This window comes from Gracilinanus agilis, chromosome 2, assembly GCF_016433145.1.
Source record: "Gracilinanus agilis isolate LMUSP501 chromosome 2, AgileGrace, whole genome shotgun sequence".
Lineage (NCBI taxonomy): Eukaryota > Metazoa > Chordata > Mammalia > Didelphimorphia > Didelphidae > Gracilinanus > Gracilinanus agilis.
The window spans coordinates 58951696-58967156 of NC_058131.1; the positions used below are offsets into that span (position 1 = coordinate 58951696).

At 40.3% G+C, this 15461-nt stretch overlaps 1 protein-coding gene across 1 annotated transcript in view; it reads right to left on the reverse strand.

Moving 5' to 3' along the window:
- CRISPLD2 (cysteine rich secretory protein LCCL domain containing 2) overlaps window positions 1-15461 on the reverse strand; it is a 53144-nt gene that overhangs the window by 25634 nt on the left and 12049 nt on the right. Inside the window, exons 3-6 of the mRNA XM_044659404.1 lie at window positions 14215-14347; window positions 12850-12965; window positions 5598-5698; window positions 217-360 (exon numbers count right to left, since the gene is read on the reverse strand). Coding sequence (XP_044515339.1) covers window positions 217-360; window positions 5598-5698; window positions 12850-12965; window positions 14215-14347 — 494 coding nt within the window. The remainder of the gene's footprint in view (window positions 1-216; window positions 361-5597; window positions 5699-12849; window positions 12966-14214; window positions 14348-15461) is intronic.

The following is a 15461-nucleotide window of genomic DNA, read 5'->3' on the forward strand; positions in this document are numbered from 1 at the left end:
AAGAAAGAAAGAAAGAAAGAAAGAAAGAAAGAAAGAAAGAAAGAAAGAAAGAAAGAAAGAAAGAAAGGTCTAGAGTTTTGCTTTGATACTCCACCCTACTGCCCAGTATTTGCTCGTTGGAGACCTCTCAATACCCTCATGCCACTTTACCAACCCAAGGATTGGTTCCAGTTGGAATGAGAGTAGAGAGAGTTATGGAACAAGGGTGTCTCTTACTCATATAATTGTCTGTGGTGGTTTTCTTGGTCTTGGTGGGTTTGGTTACCCTCGGTTGGATCCATACGTGCTTCTCCTCAGGAATCTGAGACATTTCCACCTCGTTCGTCTCATCGGTCTCAGGCTTCTGAGCATAAGTCTCATCTTATTGGAGGGGTGGGGGAAGGAGGGAGAAGAACATAGCATGTTAGTGTTAAAAATCAAATGCATTTTGGAAAAAGATATATGTGTATATGTGTGTATGTGTTCCAAAAGTTCCCCAAAAGAACCTGACATATTAGTGTTAAAGTCAAATACATTTTGGAAAGATGCACGCACACACATCCCAACCCACACCCACACACACACACACACAGAGTCCCAGAAGTCTACTGCAAGTTTATAACCACAATAAGACTTCGGAGCACCCAGTATATTTTATTCCTGGGAGATTTTGTTTCATAAAAAGATTAATTTCTAAACAGCTAGAAATCTTTCTGTATGAAAGGTCATACAGAAGAGATCATGTCAGGTAGAATTCTACTAGGAAAGGGGAAGTAATCTGGTAATGTTCATTAATTGCCTTGTACCTAAGAATAACAGCCAGAATGTTTCTTAGGGCTTTAGACTTGGAGCTGGAAGGAGCCTTGGGAGGCATTTAATTTTTATTTAAGGAAGAAATGGAGGTTGAAGCACTTGACCAAGGTCAACATAGATATGAAATAACAAATCTGGATCTTGATTCTAAATTCAGCAGTAAGGTACTAATCATCCTATGATTGCATTCTTGTGATTTTCTTTTGTCATCCTTGACTCAAGAACGTCCATGATGATAAGACATGGAGAACTTACTCAAATGCTGAATTTGTCTTTCAAAGAAATGTGTGTTCCCTCCCAGCCTAAAAACAGTTTGGGACTATCATAATCTTTGAGCCAGAAGTGCAACTTGAATCATATCCAGAAATTCTTAAAAGGACATCCACACAGGGCAGCTAGGTGGCACAGTGGATAGAATGCCAGATCTAGAGTTGGGAGGACCTGGGTTCAAATCTGCCTTCACACACTTCCTAGCTATGTGACCCTGGGCAAGACACTTGACTCCAATTGCCTAGCCCTTGCCCTTCTGTCTTAGAATTATTACTAAGACAGAAAGTAAGAGTTTTATTATTTTTTATTTTTTTATTTTTTATTTATTATTTATTATTTTTTTATTTATTATTTATTATTTTTTAAAGACACTGATAGTCTAAGAAATACAGACCAAGAGGAAGGAATGAGAATTGAGAGAACTGAGTAGCAGGAGCAGCAGAGGGGAGAGAGAAACCCCAGGGCCACTAGGTCTTAATGAGCTGATCCAGAAACAGTCAATGGCTAGAAGCAACAGGCAAAAGGAGGGAGTGAAAGGAGATCTGAGCTGTAGCTGAGCAGGGAAAATGAAAAGGGATGATGGGAGCCTTCCATGTGTCTAAGAACAGAAGAGTTTTGTTGAAACTACCAGTAGTACCTGCCTCTTCACGCACTGAGGGGAGTCTCCCCAAATGGTCTGCTCTTAACCCAGCTTACCCTTCCTGTGTCTGTCCAATTAGAAATATCATCACATACAAAGAGAGGCAGCAAGGTGGCTCAGTGGATAGAGCACTGGACTTAGAATCAGGAATATTCATCTTCCTGAGTTCAAATCTGGCCTCAGACACTTACTAACCATGTGACCCTGGGCAAGTCACTTAATCCTGTTGCCTCAATTTCCTCATCTGCACAATGAGCTGGAGAATGAAATGACAAACCGCTTTAATATCTTTGTCAAAAAAACTCTAAATTGAGTCATAAAGAGTTGGACGCCACTGAAGATGAATAAACAATATCGTATACCCTGCTTGCATCTTCTACCTAAACATTTCCCGAGTCCTGATTTATGCCTCAAACATAAAAGAGGCTAAGAGTGAGCTAGACATAAAATAATCCAAAATCCCACATGCCAACTCCTCCCCTGACTCCCTCCCTAAATTTGAGGAGTCAGAGAAGGCTGTAAAAAAAATTAAAGGACAAAACAGCAGCAACAAGACCCTTCAAGACAATAAAGACACTTGTATTCAATGTTCTGCGGAGACATTCTATTTGCAAACTCTGCTTGGGTCGTTACTTGCTACGTCTTACCGGTTTCCCTCATTCCCTTGAATGCAGCTAATAAAAAGTTTGTTTTCCATTGAAAACCAAAAAAGGTATAACGAGAATAAGCCAGGCTTTCTTCCTTTAGCCTTCCAGATTTTTATACCTCATAATCCCAGCTTTATTGAGCCTAATGTAGGTCAGTGAGTCAGTCAGAAACCTTTGAATACATACTGTGTGGAGAGAACTATGCTAAGAAATCAAAGACAATCCTTGCCCTTGAAAGACTTAAAACCCAGTCAGAGGATGGAAAATTCACATGTAAGAAAGTGGTAAGGATACTTGACCGAACAACACGCTTTCTATTTTAATAGAGTGGAACCAAGTATCCCTACAGTTAGCCAGGCTAGCTCTGGGGAATTTCCATCTCCAAATTCATTACAGAGTTTTTCTTTAGACTGCCTCTACCTCTGGGAAGGTCTGGGAAGGAGGAAATGAAGAGCTAAGAATTCTAAATTGAATTGGTTTTCACTTTTTGGGGTCCTAACCTGCATTTTCATCAGTGTGAGGAATTCTGAGTACTGTAACTTTCTCCAACAACTTAAAGCCAATCACCTGGAACTTACAATATTAAGAATGACTTAGGAGAAACACAAATTAAATGATTTGCCCATTGTCACACAGCCAGGCTTTTCTGACTTCCTGATTCTAACCACTATACATTACTGCCTCCCACAAGTAACATAGAACAGGAAAATTGCATAAGACTATATTTTTCATAAGAGTGCCACATAATATCATTCTAGTTAAACTTCACAATTGTCCCCAGGTTTAAGAGATGGTAGAAAGGAGCGTGGTATAGTAGAGTGAGATGATCCAGGGTTCAAATTCCAGCAATGCCATTTATTATCTGTATAAGCTTGGACAAATTACAATTTCTCTGGGCTTGAGTTTTCTCATAAGTTAAATGAGGGAAATGGGCTAGATGACCCCCAGTGTCTCTTCCAATTATAATTCTCAGATGGCCTCAAAGTCCAGAAAGTTTCACTGTTAGCTACATACATTCATCAAGGTAACTTCGGGAAAGATCTGAGTGCATGTCTCACCTAAGGGGTTAGTGTTTTTGTGCCTTTCCCCTTCCCATTCACTTATAAGAAGGGCAAGGGGGCAGAATCAAAAGACTATGAGGATTGAAAAACCTGGACAACCTCAGATCCAGATAGTCTTGATGATTCACTGAAAGGACCCCTAGATGGGTACAATTTAGCAATGAGATATGTAGGGTGTCGAAAGAACTTTCTCCCCTTCCCAGAAGAATGCCTAAAGTTATAAGGGAAATGGTTTGTTGTGACTTTTCTTACAATACTATTTTTTTAAACCATTACCTTATATCTTAGAATCAATACTGTGTATTGGTTCCAATGCTGAAAGATAAGGGCTAGGCAATGAGGGTTAAATGACTTGACCAGGGTCACATAGCTAGAAAGTGTCTGAGGTCATATTTGAACCTGCAACTTCTTGTTTCTAGACTTGACTCTCAATACACTGAGCCACCTAACTGTCTCACCTTATAATTTTGTTTCAACAAATGTCTTTTTTTTTTAATTGGGTCGTCTGACTGATTAGTAAATGCAAACACATTGGTAGGGGCTCATGGGCTGTTGCTTAAATCTGACTTGAACAGAGTCCCTTGAATCTGGCATAACTTGTCTGGAAGAATTCATTCAAATTGGGGTGTAGGTGCCACCAGGGGCTACATTATCCTTACTCCCATCATATTGTAAAGAAGGAATGCAGCAAAGATAAGTGAATTGTCCATGGTCCTTGAATAGTCAATGGAATTCCAGTAGAATATAACTACCTTGAGGGCAAGAGCCTTTTTTTGTTTTGTTCTGTATCTCCATAACTTAGCATGGTGTCTTCCAAATAATATGCTTTTTTTTTTAAACCCTTGTACTTCGGTGTATTTTCTCATAGGTGGAAGATTGGTAAGGGTGGGCAATGGGGGTCAAGTGACTTGCCCAGGGTCACACAGCTGGGAAGTGGCTGAGGCCAGGTTTGAACCTAGGACCTCCTGTCTCTAGGCCTGACTCTCACTCCACTGAGCTACCCAGTTGCCCCCAAATAATATGCTTTTAAAAGATGTTTAATGGTTTGGATTAGAGCCAAAACTGGACTAGACCCTGGTCTCTGGATTTTCTAGGCTCTCTATATGATCTTTCTGTGATGCTATATGATTTCAATTCAATCAAGTCAGTATTTATTAAGGACCTACTATGCGTAGGGAGACAATAAGGGAGACAGTGACCCAGTCTGTCTTCAAGTCTCTGTTCTAAAGGAAGATGTGATAGTCCAGAGATGAGTCTAATACAAATTATAGCAGGAGGAAGACAAAGCAGAGATCCATACAAAGTACCCCTAGGTTAATTTAAGAAGATACATTTTGACTTCCCAGGATATTACAAAGTTCATAGATTATGCTAGGAGCATGAACCTGTCTTCAAAACCATACTTGAAAAGCCAAAGGAATTATCCTCCTTTGATGTCAAAGCATGGATTCAAAGCTAGAAAGGATCTTAAAAGCCATTAGTCCAATCCCTTCATGTTACAGGTGAAGGGCTGGGACCTAGAGAAGTTAAGTCACTTATTGTTGTTGTTTAGTCATTTTTCAGTTCTGTCCAATCCTTTATGAGCCCATTTGGGATTTTCTTGGCAAAGCTCCTGGAGTAGTTTGCCATTTCCTTCTCCAACTCACTCTACAAATGAGGAAACTGAGGCAAACAGGGTCAAGTACCTTTCCCAGCATCATATGCTTTGTAAGTGTATAGGGCCAATTTTGAATTCGAGTCTTCCAGACTCCAGACCTGGCATCCTATCCCACTGTGCTGCCTAGATGCCCAAGGAAATATTCCTGTGTAATAAGAAATGACAAACCTCATGAATGCCTGGAAACCTAGGGAGATTTGCATGAACTGAGGCAGAGTGAAGTAAGGAGAACCCAAAGGTCAGTACTGACAATGATGATGGCAATAAAGATTAAAAAGGGAACTGGTCCTAGAAAATAAATAATAAACTATTCCTCCTCTGTCTGAGGTGGGGACTATTAGAGCAGAACACATTGTCAGAGGAGGGCATTTAAAAATTTTTATTTTTATTTTTTTTTTGTTTAGATGTTTTTCTTTGTTACAAGGCAATTTCATTGGGGGTTAGAGGAAGAGAGAGGGATGTAAATGCCAGAAATAACTGTAATGTCGAATCAAACGGCATCAGAAAAATAATTTTTTTGAGGTTCCTACCTCGATAACAGAGGTTATTCCTGCAGCCTCCACCGTAACTGGGTGGACATTCAGAGCAAGGCCGGCCATTTCTATATGGAGCTTCTCCAATCCAATTTCCCCTGAAGAAAAAGCAGAAAAATAACTGTCAAACACACCCCAAGATCTTCATGGGTGTTGTTCCCACGGGCACACATGAGCAGAAGGGGGGACCTGACTCCCGCCTGGTCTGAGATCTCCCAACTGCAAACCCCAAAGGCAGCAGGAATTAGGGGGAAATGAATGTTTCCACTGTTTGTAAGACGACAGACGGCATTAAAAACGGAAGACCAAAAAAAAGGCTGCTGGCCTCGGCTCTTTCCATGAACTTAGAGTCTGAAGCTTTCGAGCATAGACGGCGGCTGAGTAAACGGAGGGAGATACAGTGGGGCCCCTTTTCAGCCCACAACTGTGTAGTCACAGTTTGTGTTTGGCCTGGAATACCAGCCCAGCCACAAATCCACCAATGTTTCTTTAGTCCCAGGACTGAAACGGCACCCGACACGCGCTGGTCTTTCCGTTTTAGAGTCTGTCGAATTTTCCCCTTTTACAGCCATTTCAAGAAGTGAAAAAGCAGAGTTCCCAGCCTCAAATGTCAAAAAGCACAGGTTCACAAGCGAATGGTTCATTCCAGAATCCCAACTTTGCGAAGACAAATTACTTTGAAGGACTTAAGACCTTAAGGCTTAGCACAGTATCTAATGTTCACTGACCATCGATTCTGACCAGTCCCATAAGCAGCCATGATTCCCAAGGACCTGAGATGATGGGCAGGTTACCCACCTCCTGCCAAGAAGTGATAGACTGAGGCAGCAGACTGGGACTCAGTGGATAGAGAGCCAGACCTAGAGATGGGAGGTCTGGGGTTCAAATCTGGTCTCAGATACTTCCTAGCTGGGTGACGCTGGGCAAGTCACGTAACCCCCACTGCCTAGCCCTTAGTACTCCTGCCTTGGAACTGATACTTGGTATTTATTCTAAGACAGAACATAAAGGTTTAAAAAATAAAAATAAGAGAGGTTATGGACTCAAGAGATAGAGTCATACATTGTTGGTCAGAGTCAAAGCAGAAATTTGATTTGTTTTACTATGTGTATTTGTTGTTTTAGGTTTTATTTTAAATGGGAGATAGGAGGAAATAAATGTTTCCTAAATTGGGGAAAAAGTTTAATTTTTCTAAAAATGGATAGGATCATATATTTAGAGCTGAACAAGGCCTTCAAGGCCACTAAGTTCAAGATCGTTACTGCACAATCAAAGAACCCGATGCTTAGGGAGATTAAGTGACTTATTCAACATCCCACAAGTCATTAAGTAGCAAAGCGGGATTTGATTTCAGATCTTCTGACTCTGATTCTAGCCTACTTTTTCTACTTTATCTTCATAAATCAAAAACTTAAAGCCATTGGGGTGTAATCTAAAGAATTCTATTGTTGAGTCATGTATGACTCTTCTTGACTTTGTTGGATTTCCTTGAAAAAGATACTGGAATAGCTTGCCATTTCCCTCTTTAGTTCACTTGACAGATGAGGAATGTGAGGCAAGCAGGGTTTAGGGACTGGCCCTGAGTCACACAACTAGTAAGTGTCTGAGGTTGAATTTGAACTCAAGTCTTCCTGACTCCAGGCCTGGTGCTCTATCCACATCACCACCTAGCTGCCCATAGAAGATTCTAGCAAGTCATAAAAGCATTTTGATCACAGGATTTAGAGCCCCAAAGGACTGGAGATCATCTAGTCTAGGCCTTTTATTTTACCAAAAAAGAAATTGAGGACTAGGAAGATTGAGGGATTTATTCACGATCTTGGATGATTAAAAAGCTCCAGCACTCAAACCTTTGTACTTTCTTAGATTAAATGGCAAAAACATTGATTCTTGACTGCTAGGTGTGTGTACAAAATCCCTGCGAAAGAAAGAGAGAGACAGAGACAGAGATGTAAATGGATGGATGGATGGACGGATGGATGGATGGATGGAAAAGAAAGAGAGATATGAGAGAGAGAGACAAAGAGAGAGAGAGAGAGAGATGATACATAGATGGATAGATGGATAGATACCTGGATAGATAGATAGATAGATAGATAGATAGATAGATAGATAGATACATACATACATACATACATACATACATACATACAAACATTAATACATACATAGATAAATACAGAGAAAGAGAGAGAGAGAGAGAGAGAAAAAGAGAGAGAGAGAGAGAGAGAGAGCCAGATACAAAGATACATAGATGGATGGATAAGCAAATAAATGAATGGGTAGATTAATTAATTAATTAATATAGATATATAATTTGTTATTATATATGGTGTTATATATATGTACATATGTACCTAGACTTTGAGAAAGTATATAGTAATATAAATGTTTCCCACTTATTTGTGGTACCTCAAACCTTATCCTAGGTGAGTGCTGATGCCCCTGCTACAGTAGTTTCAGTCATTCCTCTACACATCTCACACTAGAATCATGTTTGAGGCTAGCATCCAATAACAAGAGTAGCTCCCTTTCCATTTTCTCTCTCTCTCTCTCTCTCTCTCTCTCTCTCTCTCNAGTCATTCCTCTACACATCTCACACTAGAATCATGTTTGAGGCTAGCATCCAATAACAAGAGTAGCTCCCTTTCCATTCTCTCTCTCTCTCTCTCTCTCCCTCTCTCTCTCTCTCTGAATCCTGATATCACCAGAGAAAGGTGAGAACCCTGAACAATATGAAATCAGTGGATATCTGTGATTCATTTTAGAAATGTGCATCACGGTCATCTTTCTAGGAATAGATCTGTTCTTTAAAGTGAAAGCCATTTATCAGCTTCTGGCTTTTTTTTAAATACTATGTAAGATCCTGCCTGAATACAATAGGCCAATAGCTATTCTCAAAATACATTACCACATAGACTGAAAACAAAATGAGTGCCCATAAATTAGGGAATGGCTGACAAATGATGATATATGAGTGTAAAAGAATATTATTGTGTCTTGAGAAATGATTATGAAGATTTCATAGAAACATGCAAAGACTTGTATAAGTCTAATAGATACAGAAAGAAGCAAACAGAATCAAGAGAATTATATTTCAATGATTGGAATAATACAAAGGGAAACAGCATTAGAAGACATCAGAATGCTGATCAATCTAAAACTCCACAAGACTGATGACAAAACACTTCTCTCCTTTTGATAGAGGGGGCGAACTATAGCTATAGAATTCAACATAGACTGCATGTATAGTCTATATGTTTTCCATGGCTCCAATTGTTTTATTCTAAGGGAAGGTCCCATGGGTGGGGGGGTGAATTATTGTCTGGAAGCATCAATAAGACTTTTTCCAAAATCATATTTGTATACATATATGTGTACACTTACAAGCACACATATACATCTATTTAAAGAGGCAGCATGGATAGAAGAGTGGAAAGAGAGTTGTCCTCAGAGACCTGGGTCTGTCTTGCCTTTCACATATGACTGTGACCGTGGGCAACTCGCTTTTTGGTGATGTAAGCCAGAGACATGCAACACATTCCTGCTAAAAAACTCCCCAGAGCAGTCCAAGCCACATTAAAACATAACTGGGAAATGTTTAGCAAAATAGCATACAACATAGATAATGTTAATTTGTGGCTTTATAAATCAATATGTGTATACACAGAGACTGATATACTGTGGTAAAATTGAATGTAATGGACTTCTGTACTAGCAGCAATGCAATGACCCAGGACAATTCTGAGGGATTTATGGAAAAGAACGCTGCCCACATTTAGAGGAAGGACTACTGGAGAGGAAACACAGAAGAAAAACAACTGCTTGAACATATGGGTTGATGTGGACACGATTTGGATGTAGACTCTTAATGACCACCCTAGAACAATTATGGAAATAGGAAGAAACTAGTGGAAACGCTCATAAGCTACTGGGGGTTAGGGGGGTGGGGGGAGAGAGAGCAAGAACATGAATCATGAAACCATGGAAAAAATTTTTTTCTAAAAAATAAAACAAATAAAATAAAATAAAATCAATCAATATGTGGCCAGCATGAATCCATTTCTATTTGAGTTTGGCATTATTGCTCTAATAAACTCTCTAAAACTTTACTTTATCCAGAAGGTGCCCATCTGTATTGGGAAATGAGTTTCCCTCCTCATATCAATGAAATCAAGGTGCTTAGACAGGAGTCTAAAGAAAAGACCAAGTGATCCCTACTCTGAACAGCCTCAGATTAATGAGAATAAAGAGAGTGGATCCTCTCTAGTAGGGATTAGAGGAGTGTACCAGTTTTTCTTTATTAGCCAAGAGAATAAAGGGTAAAGGCAGGTATAATAAGATTATCCGAGGCATAAGATACAAAAGCCATCACTAAAATGATTTTTTAAGTCATGGTCACCACATCAAAATGAAATATTTGATCAAAAAGCCTCAATGGAAATGGTGTACAATTTTTAAGAGAGAAAACTATACCAAAAGAATTTTTTTAATCTGATAAACAGACTCTCTGGAGTTAAGACCCATTTATAACATCTCTATATTGTATTTGTATAGTTATTTGTATGCTGCCCCCCCCATTGGAATGTGACTTCCTCCAGGGCAGAGGCTGTATTTTTACCTCTCTATCCCTCTTAGCACAATGCCTGGCACATAGTAAACATTGAATAACTGCTTGTGAGTGGATAGATGAATGGATGGATGGATGGATGGATGGATGGGTTGCTTTGAGGGTCTTTCCAGTTATTTAAGAAGTCTGCAGTGGGTTTCCTTTTTTAAAAAAAAACTCTTATTTCCATCTTAGTATCAATTCTAAGACAGAAGAGTAGCAAGGGCTAGAAAATTGAGATTAAGTGTCTTGCCCAGGTCACATAGCTAGGAAGTATCTGAGATCACATTTGAATCCAGATTGTCCAGATTCCAGACCTGGCACTCTATCTACTGGTGCCAACTAACTCCCTTGGGTTTTATAATAACTTAAAATAAAAATATCACACCTCCTCTCACTGGGCTGAACTCATTGGGCAGAGTGTCTTTAGGTTTTGCCAAGCTCTTTTTGCCAGGATTAGATAAGATATCTTTTCTATCTAGGCTGGCTTCAGTAGGTTTCCATTGTCCCTTGACCAGAGACTCTGTCTTCTAACTACCTTCTATTTCCAACCCCACCCAGAGTGTCTGGTAGAATGCTCTGTATACTGTTAGGGCTCAGATGCAAGCTGATGGAGCCCAGGAGGCTCTGAACAATGGGAGAGTTGTACCTCTGAAGGCAGGACTAACCAGTGTTATGTTAGAATCTGGGTATTAAGAGTGGCTGGGGGAAGGGAGAAGGAAAGGGAAAAAGAAAAGAAAAAAGTCAAGCAAATTGTCTCCTATTATGGAATTTTCTGTACTCCATACTCCCTGGGTAGTGATGTAACCCATGCTGCCTCCTTGGAGCCTGCCCCCAAATGCTACCACAGATATGCAAAGTATTCTCCCAGGACTTCGCTTTCCTTCCAACCTCAGCTATGGCCCACCCTACCACAGCCAAGTCTGACGGAAAACCAAATGAGGATGTTTCCATGTCGGCCAATCCTTTAAAAACAGCAGGCCATAAACTGGGTTGGCTGTTCTCTAACCTACAGCCCAGACTTCCCATTAGGCTACAACTACCATTCACTTTGAATGCATGAATGAATGAACAAGTGATCCCCCCATGCACCATACCGGGGTGTGTGTGTGTGTGTGTGTGTGTGTGTGTGTGTGTGAATAGTATGTGTGTGTAAGTGTGTTGGGGGGCACAGAAAGAAGACTTCTGGGAGATGCATTAGAGGAAGGGCACTGGCAAACTGATATAGGTCCAAAAGAAGGGACTAGAAGCCCTACCATTGGAGACTGGAGAAAGGGGCAGCAGATGCTTAGACTAAAGAACAGAAGACTTAGGTGGGTCATGATGACTGCCCTGGTAGCTCTATTGGAAGGGTTGCCCAATTAGATTTGCTCTGCTTGGCCCCAGAGGACAGGGCTAGGAACAGTGAGAGGAAAATACAGTTCTACATAGAGGAAAATATTTCTAACAATTGGAATTATCCAGAACTGTAATGGGCTGCTTTGGGAAGTAATTGCTTTCCTGCTCCCCACCCAGCTAGAGGTCTTCAGATGGAGGCTGGATGGACATTTGTCAAGGGCGTTGCAGCATATATTCTTGTTCAAATAAAGTGTGAGTAGATAACCTCTGATACTACTTTCAGTTCGAAGATCCCTATGGCTCTTATCCGCCCTGAAACCCTACTCAGACAAGTTTAACACTAGTTGTTGTTCGATCGTTTTTCAACTGAGTCTGACTTTTTATGACCCCACTTGGGGTGTTCTTGGCAAAGATCACTAGAGTGGTTTGCCATTTCCAACTCTGGTTCATTTGAGAGATGAGGAAACTGAGGCAAATAGGGTGAAGTGACTTGCTCAGAATCACATAGTTATTAAGTATCTGAGACCAGATTTGAACTCAGGAAGATGAGTCTTCCTGATTTCTGAGCCCAGTGCTCCATCCACTACACCACCTAGTTGCCCCTGACCTTAGGCAAGTCACTTATTTTTTTCTGGCCCTTGGTCTCTTCATCTATAGACTGAGGAGATTGGAGTGGATGATCTCTATAGCCCTTTCCAGTTCTTGGTCCCATAATCCTATGTATAAGCCATGGTCCCTGCTTCTGGGGTGTTTATAATCCATCAAGGATAAGTCAAACACAAAACAAGATCCAACATGGAGATGCCACGTAGTACAATGGAAAGAGGGTAGCTTTGGGGTCTGAATACTGCCAGATTTCCTCTGTGATTTTAAGAAAGTCAGCCTCTCTAAGCCTCAGTTTCTTCCTCTATTAAAAAAAAAAAAAGGCGTTTGCCTTGACAGACTCTAAGATCCATTCTAGCCCTAAGTCTTGCTTAGTTAATTGCTACTACAATTAATACAATTGAGACTACAAAACATGAGCTAGAAAGGATGCTCTTTCTCGCTCTTCTTTTTTTTAACCCCTTAGAACAATACTAAGTATTGGTTCCAAAGCAAAAGAGCAATAAGGAATAGGCAATGGGGGTTAAGTGACTTGCCCAGGATTACACAGCAAAAAATATCTGAGATCACATTTGAATCCAGGACCTCCCATCTCCAGGACTGCCTCTCTATCCACTGACCCACCTAGTTGCTCCAATGAAGCTCTCTTATTGCATATTTTGAGTTCAACATTAAAAGGCCATTCTGTATCTTTCTTACTTTGGAGAATAATTGCAGACGAGATAGACTGCATTCTCCCATACGTCTCCCCAGACATTGATCCTTCTGCATGTATTCACAGCACATCCGACCTTGTTGGTAGTTGCCCAAACTATCTGGAAAAAAAATTTTAAAACATGCCATATATGTTAGATCACAAAGGAGCAAGTTAGTACTAGAGAAAATTTGTCCTCTTATTAGCCTTGCAAGCGGATGGTCAGCAAACATGGTGTGACTGACAACACACTGAGCAGGACCTCCCACCCAAATATCTTTGTACCCCCTCCCCTACCTTTCATAGGATCTGAAATTCCCTCATTAGAGATTCATTCTTTTGAGTTCTAAAAACTTTCTGGTCTTCCTGAATCTCTTCTGATAAAAGGAAATGCCCCTGGGAATGGTAGCCCCTTAAATCTTCATCATCAACACCATAGCAGGTCTAACTGGGCACAATGAGGGGAATGGGGCTATTGGATAGAGGAGGGCACTGGAAGTGATGTGGGAGGGCACCAAAGTTCAAAATGGCTGCCTTCATGCTTCGCCATTTTGCTATAAGGTAGACGCTGATTTGAGGCACAGAATAAAAAAAGAAACAAAGTATTTTATATCAGTACCAATAAACAAGCATTCATTAAGCTCCTACTGTGTGCCAGGGGTAATCAGTGCTAAGTGTTTTAAAATATTCTCCCATTTAATTGTCACAACAACCCTGCGAGGTAGATGGTATTATTAACCCCCATTTGTTGTTCAATCATTTTTAGTCATGTCCAACTCTTTGTGATCCCATTTGGGGTTTTCTTGACAAAGATATTGGCATGGTTTGCCATTTTTTCCCCCAGTTCATTCCTCTAGATAAGGAAACTGAGGCAAACAGAGGTAAGTAACTTGCCCAAAGTCACCCAACTAGTAAGTTTCTGAGGCTGGATTTGAACTTGTAAAGATGAGTCTTCCTCATTGCAAGTTAAGTCCTCTATCCAATGTACCTCCTAGCTGTCCCCATTCCCCATTTTATAATTGATGAAAACAGTGGCAGAGGTTAAGTGACTTCCCTAAAATCTCCCAGCTAGTAAGTGTTTGAGGCAATATTTGAACTCAGGTCTTCCTGACTCCACATCCAGTGCTCTGATCACTGAACCATCCCCCATCCAGCTACCTCTATGCCAAGGAGTCAAGTCTGATGCTGATATACTTCAAATAGTTATCTGCTCTCATATTCATTTTCCTGAGTGATAGATATTTTCTCTCCCACCACCCTTGTCAGGAGGGAAAAGTAGCAGTTCCCAAAATTTCTCCCAAAATAATAGTTTTCATTTTTCCTTCAGATGATCTGTATTAGCCAAGATCCCAGCTTTTCCAGCTCCTTACCTGGGTGTAATGGGTGCACATAGGCCCTGAACATCTCTCCGGACACCAAGGGTTACATTCATGAGGGTAAGGATATGTATAATCTTTTACTTCATCATACCATGACTGGACATGGAAGGCTGGAGAACGATACCTGTGGAACCAGAACCATTTTTGTGACAATGTAGAAAACCTAAGCCATCAGTTACTTTGAACATAAACTCTTTGAATCACAGAGTTCGAAGGGGCCTCAAATCAGTGGCCCCTACAAAAAGCAACAATCCTGTTTTTAACACCCAAAATGAGAAGTCAGCTACCCTCTGCTTGAAGACCTTAAGTGACAGGAAATTCACTACCACGTAAGGATGTTCATCCCATCTTTAGGTTGCTCCATTAATTAGGGAGATTCTTGTGTTGTTGTGAAACATGATTTATAATACTCTCATATTCATAATGATTAATATTATTTCAACATTAGGTAGCTTTTTCTTTGATTGAACCACAACTTGGCTCCCTATAATTTCTACCCATTGATGCTGGGTCTGCCTTTGGGGAACAGTTAGAATATGTCCAATTCTTCTTGTACATGCAAATGTTGCAAAGATGTCAAGTTAGTTAACATCTTCCCATTAAATCTTTTTTTCTGGTTTTCAAAACATCTGAACTTTCAAAAAGGAAATACCTTTAGATCCCAAGCTAATCACATCTGAGTGCTGACTGAGGTTAATGTCCTCTGAAAAACCCGGGGAGTGATACTGCTTTAAATAAAATGAGGTGAAAACATTGCCACTCTGTTTTTGCACCTTGCTTTCTATTATCTTATTATTAGCCATAGCAAGCAAAGAGAAAGGGACTGAGGGAGGGGGGTATAAAGTCCCATTTGTCCCCATAACCCCCTTTTTTACATAATACGAAAGAAAGAAAGAAAGAAAGAAAGGAAGGAAGGAAGGAAGGAAGGAAGGAAGGAAGGAAGGAAGGAAGGAAGGAAGGAAGGAAGGAAGGAAGGAAGGAAGGAAGGATAAGAAAGAAAGGAAAAGTTTGAAATGTATGCTTTGATTTGCATTCCAACTAGATAAATTCTTTCACTGGAGGTGGATAGCATTTTTCATCATAAATTGTCTTGGATCACTATGTTGCTGAGAATTGCTAAGTTGTTTTCAGTTGCTCATCTTTACAGTATTGCTATTTCTGTGTAAAATGTTCTCCTGGAACACTGTACACAGAGACTGACACACTGTGGCACAATCGAATGTAATGGACTTCTCTAC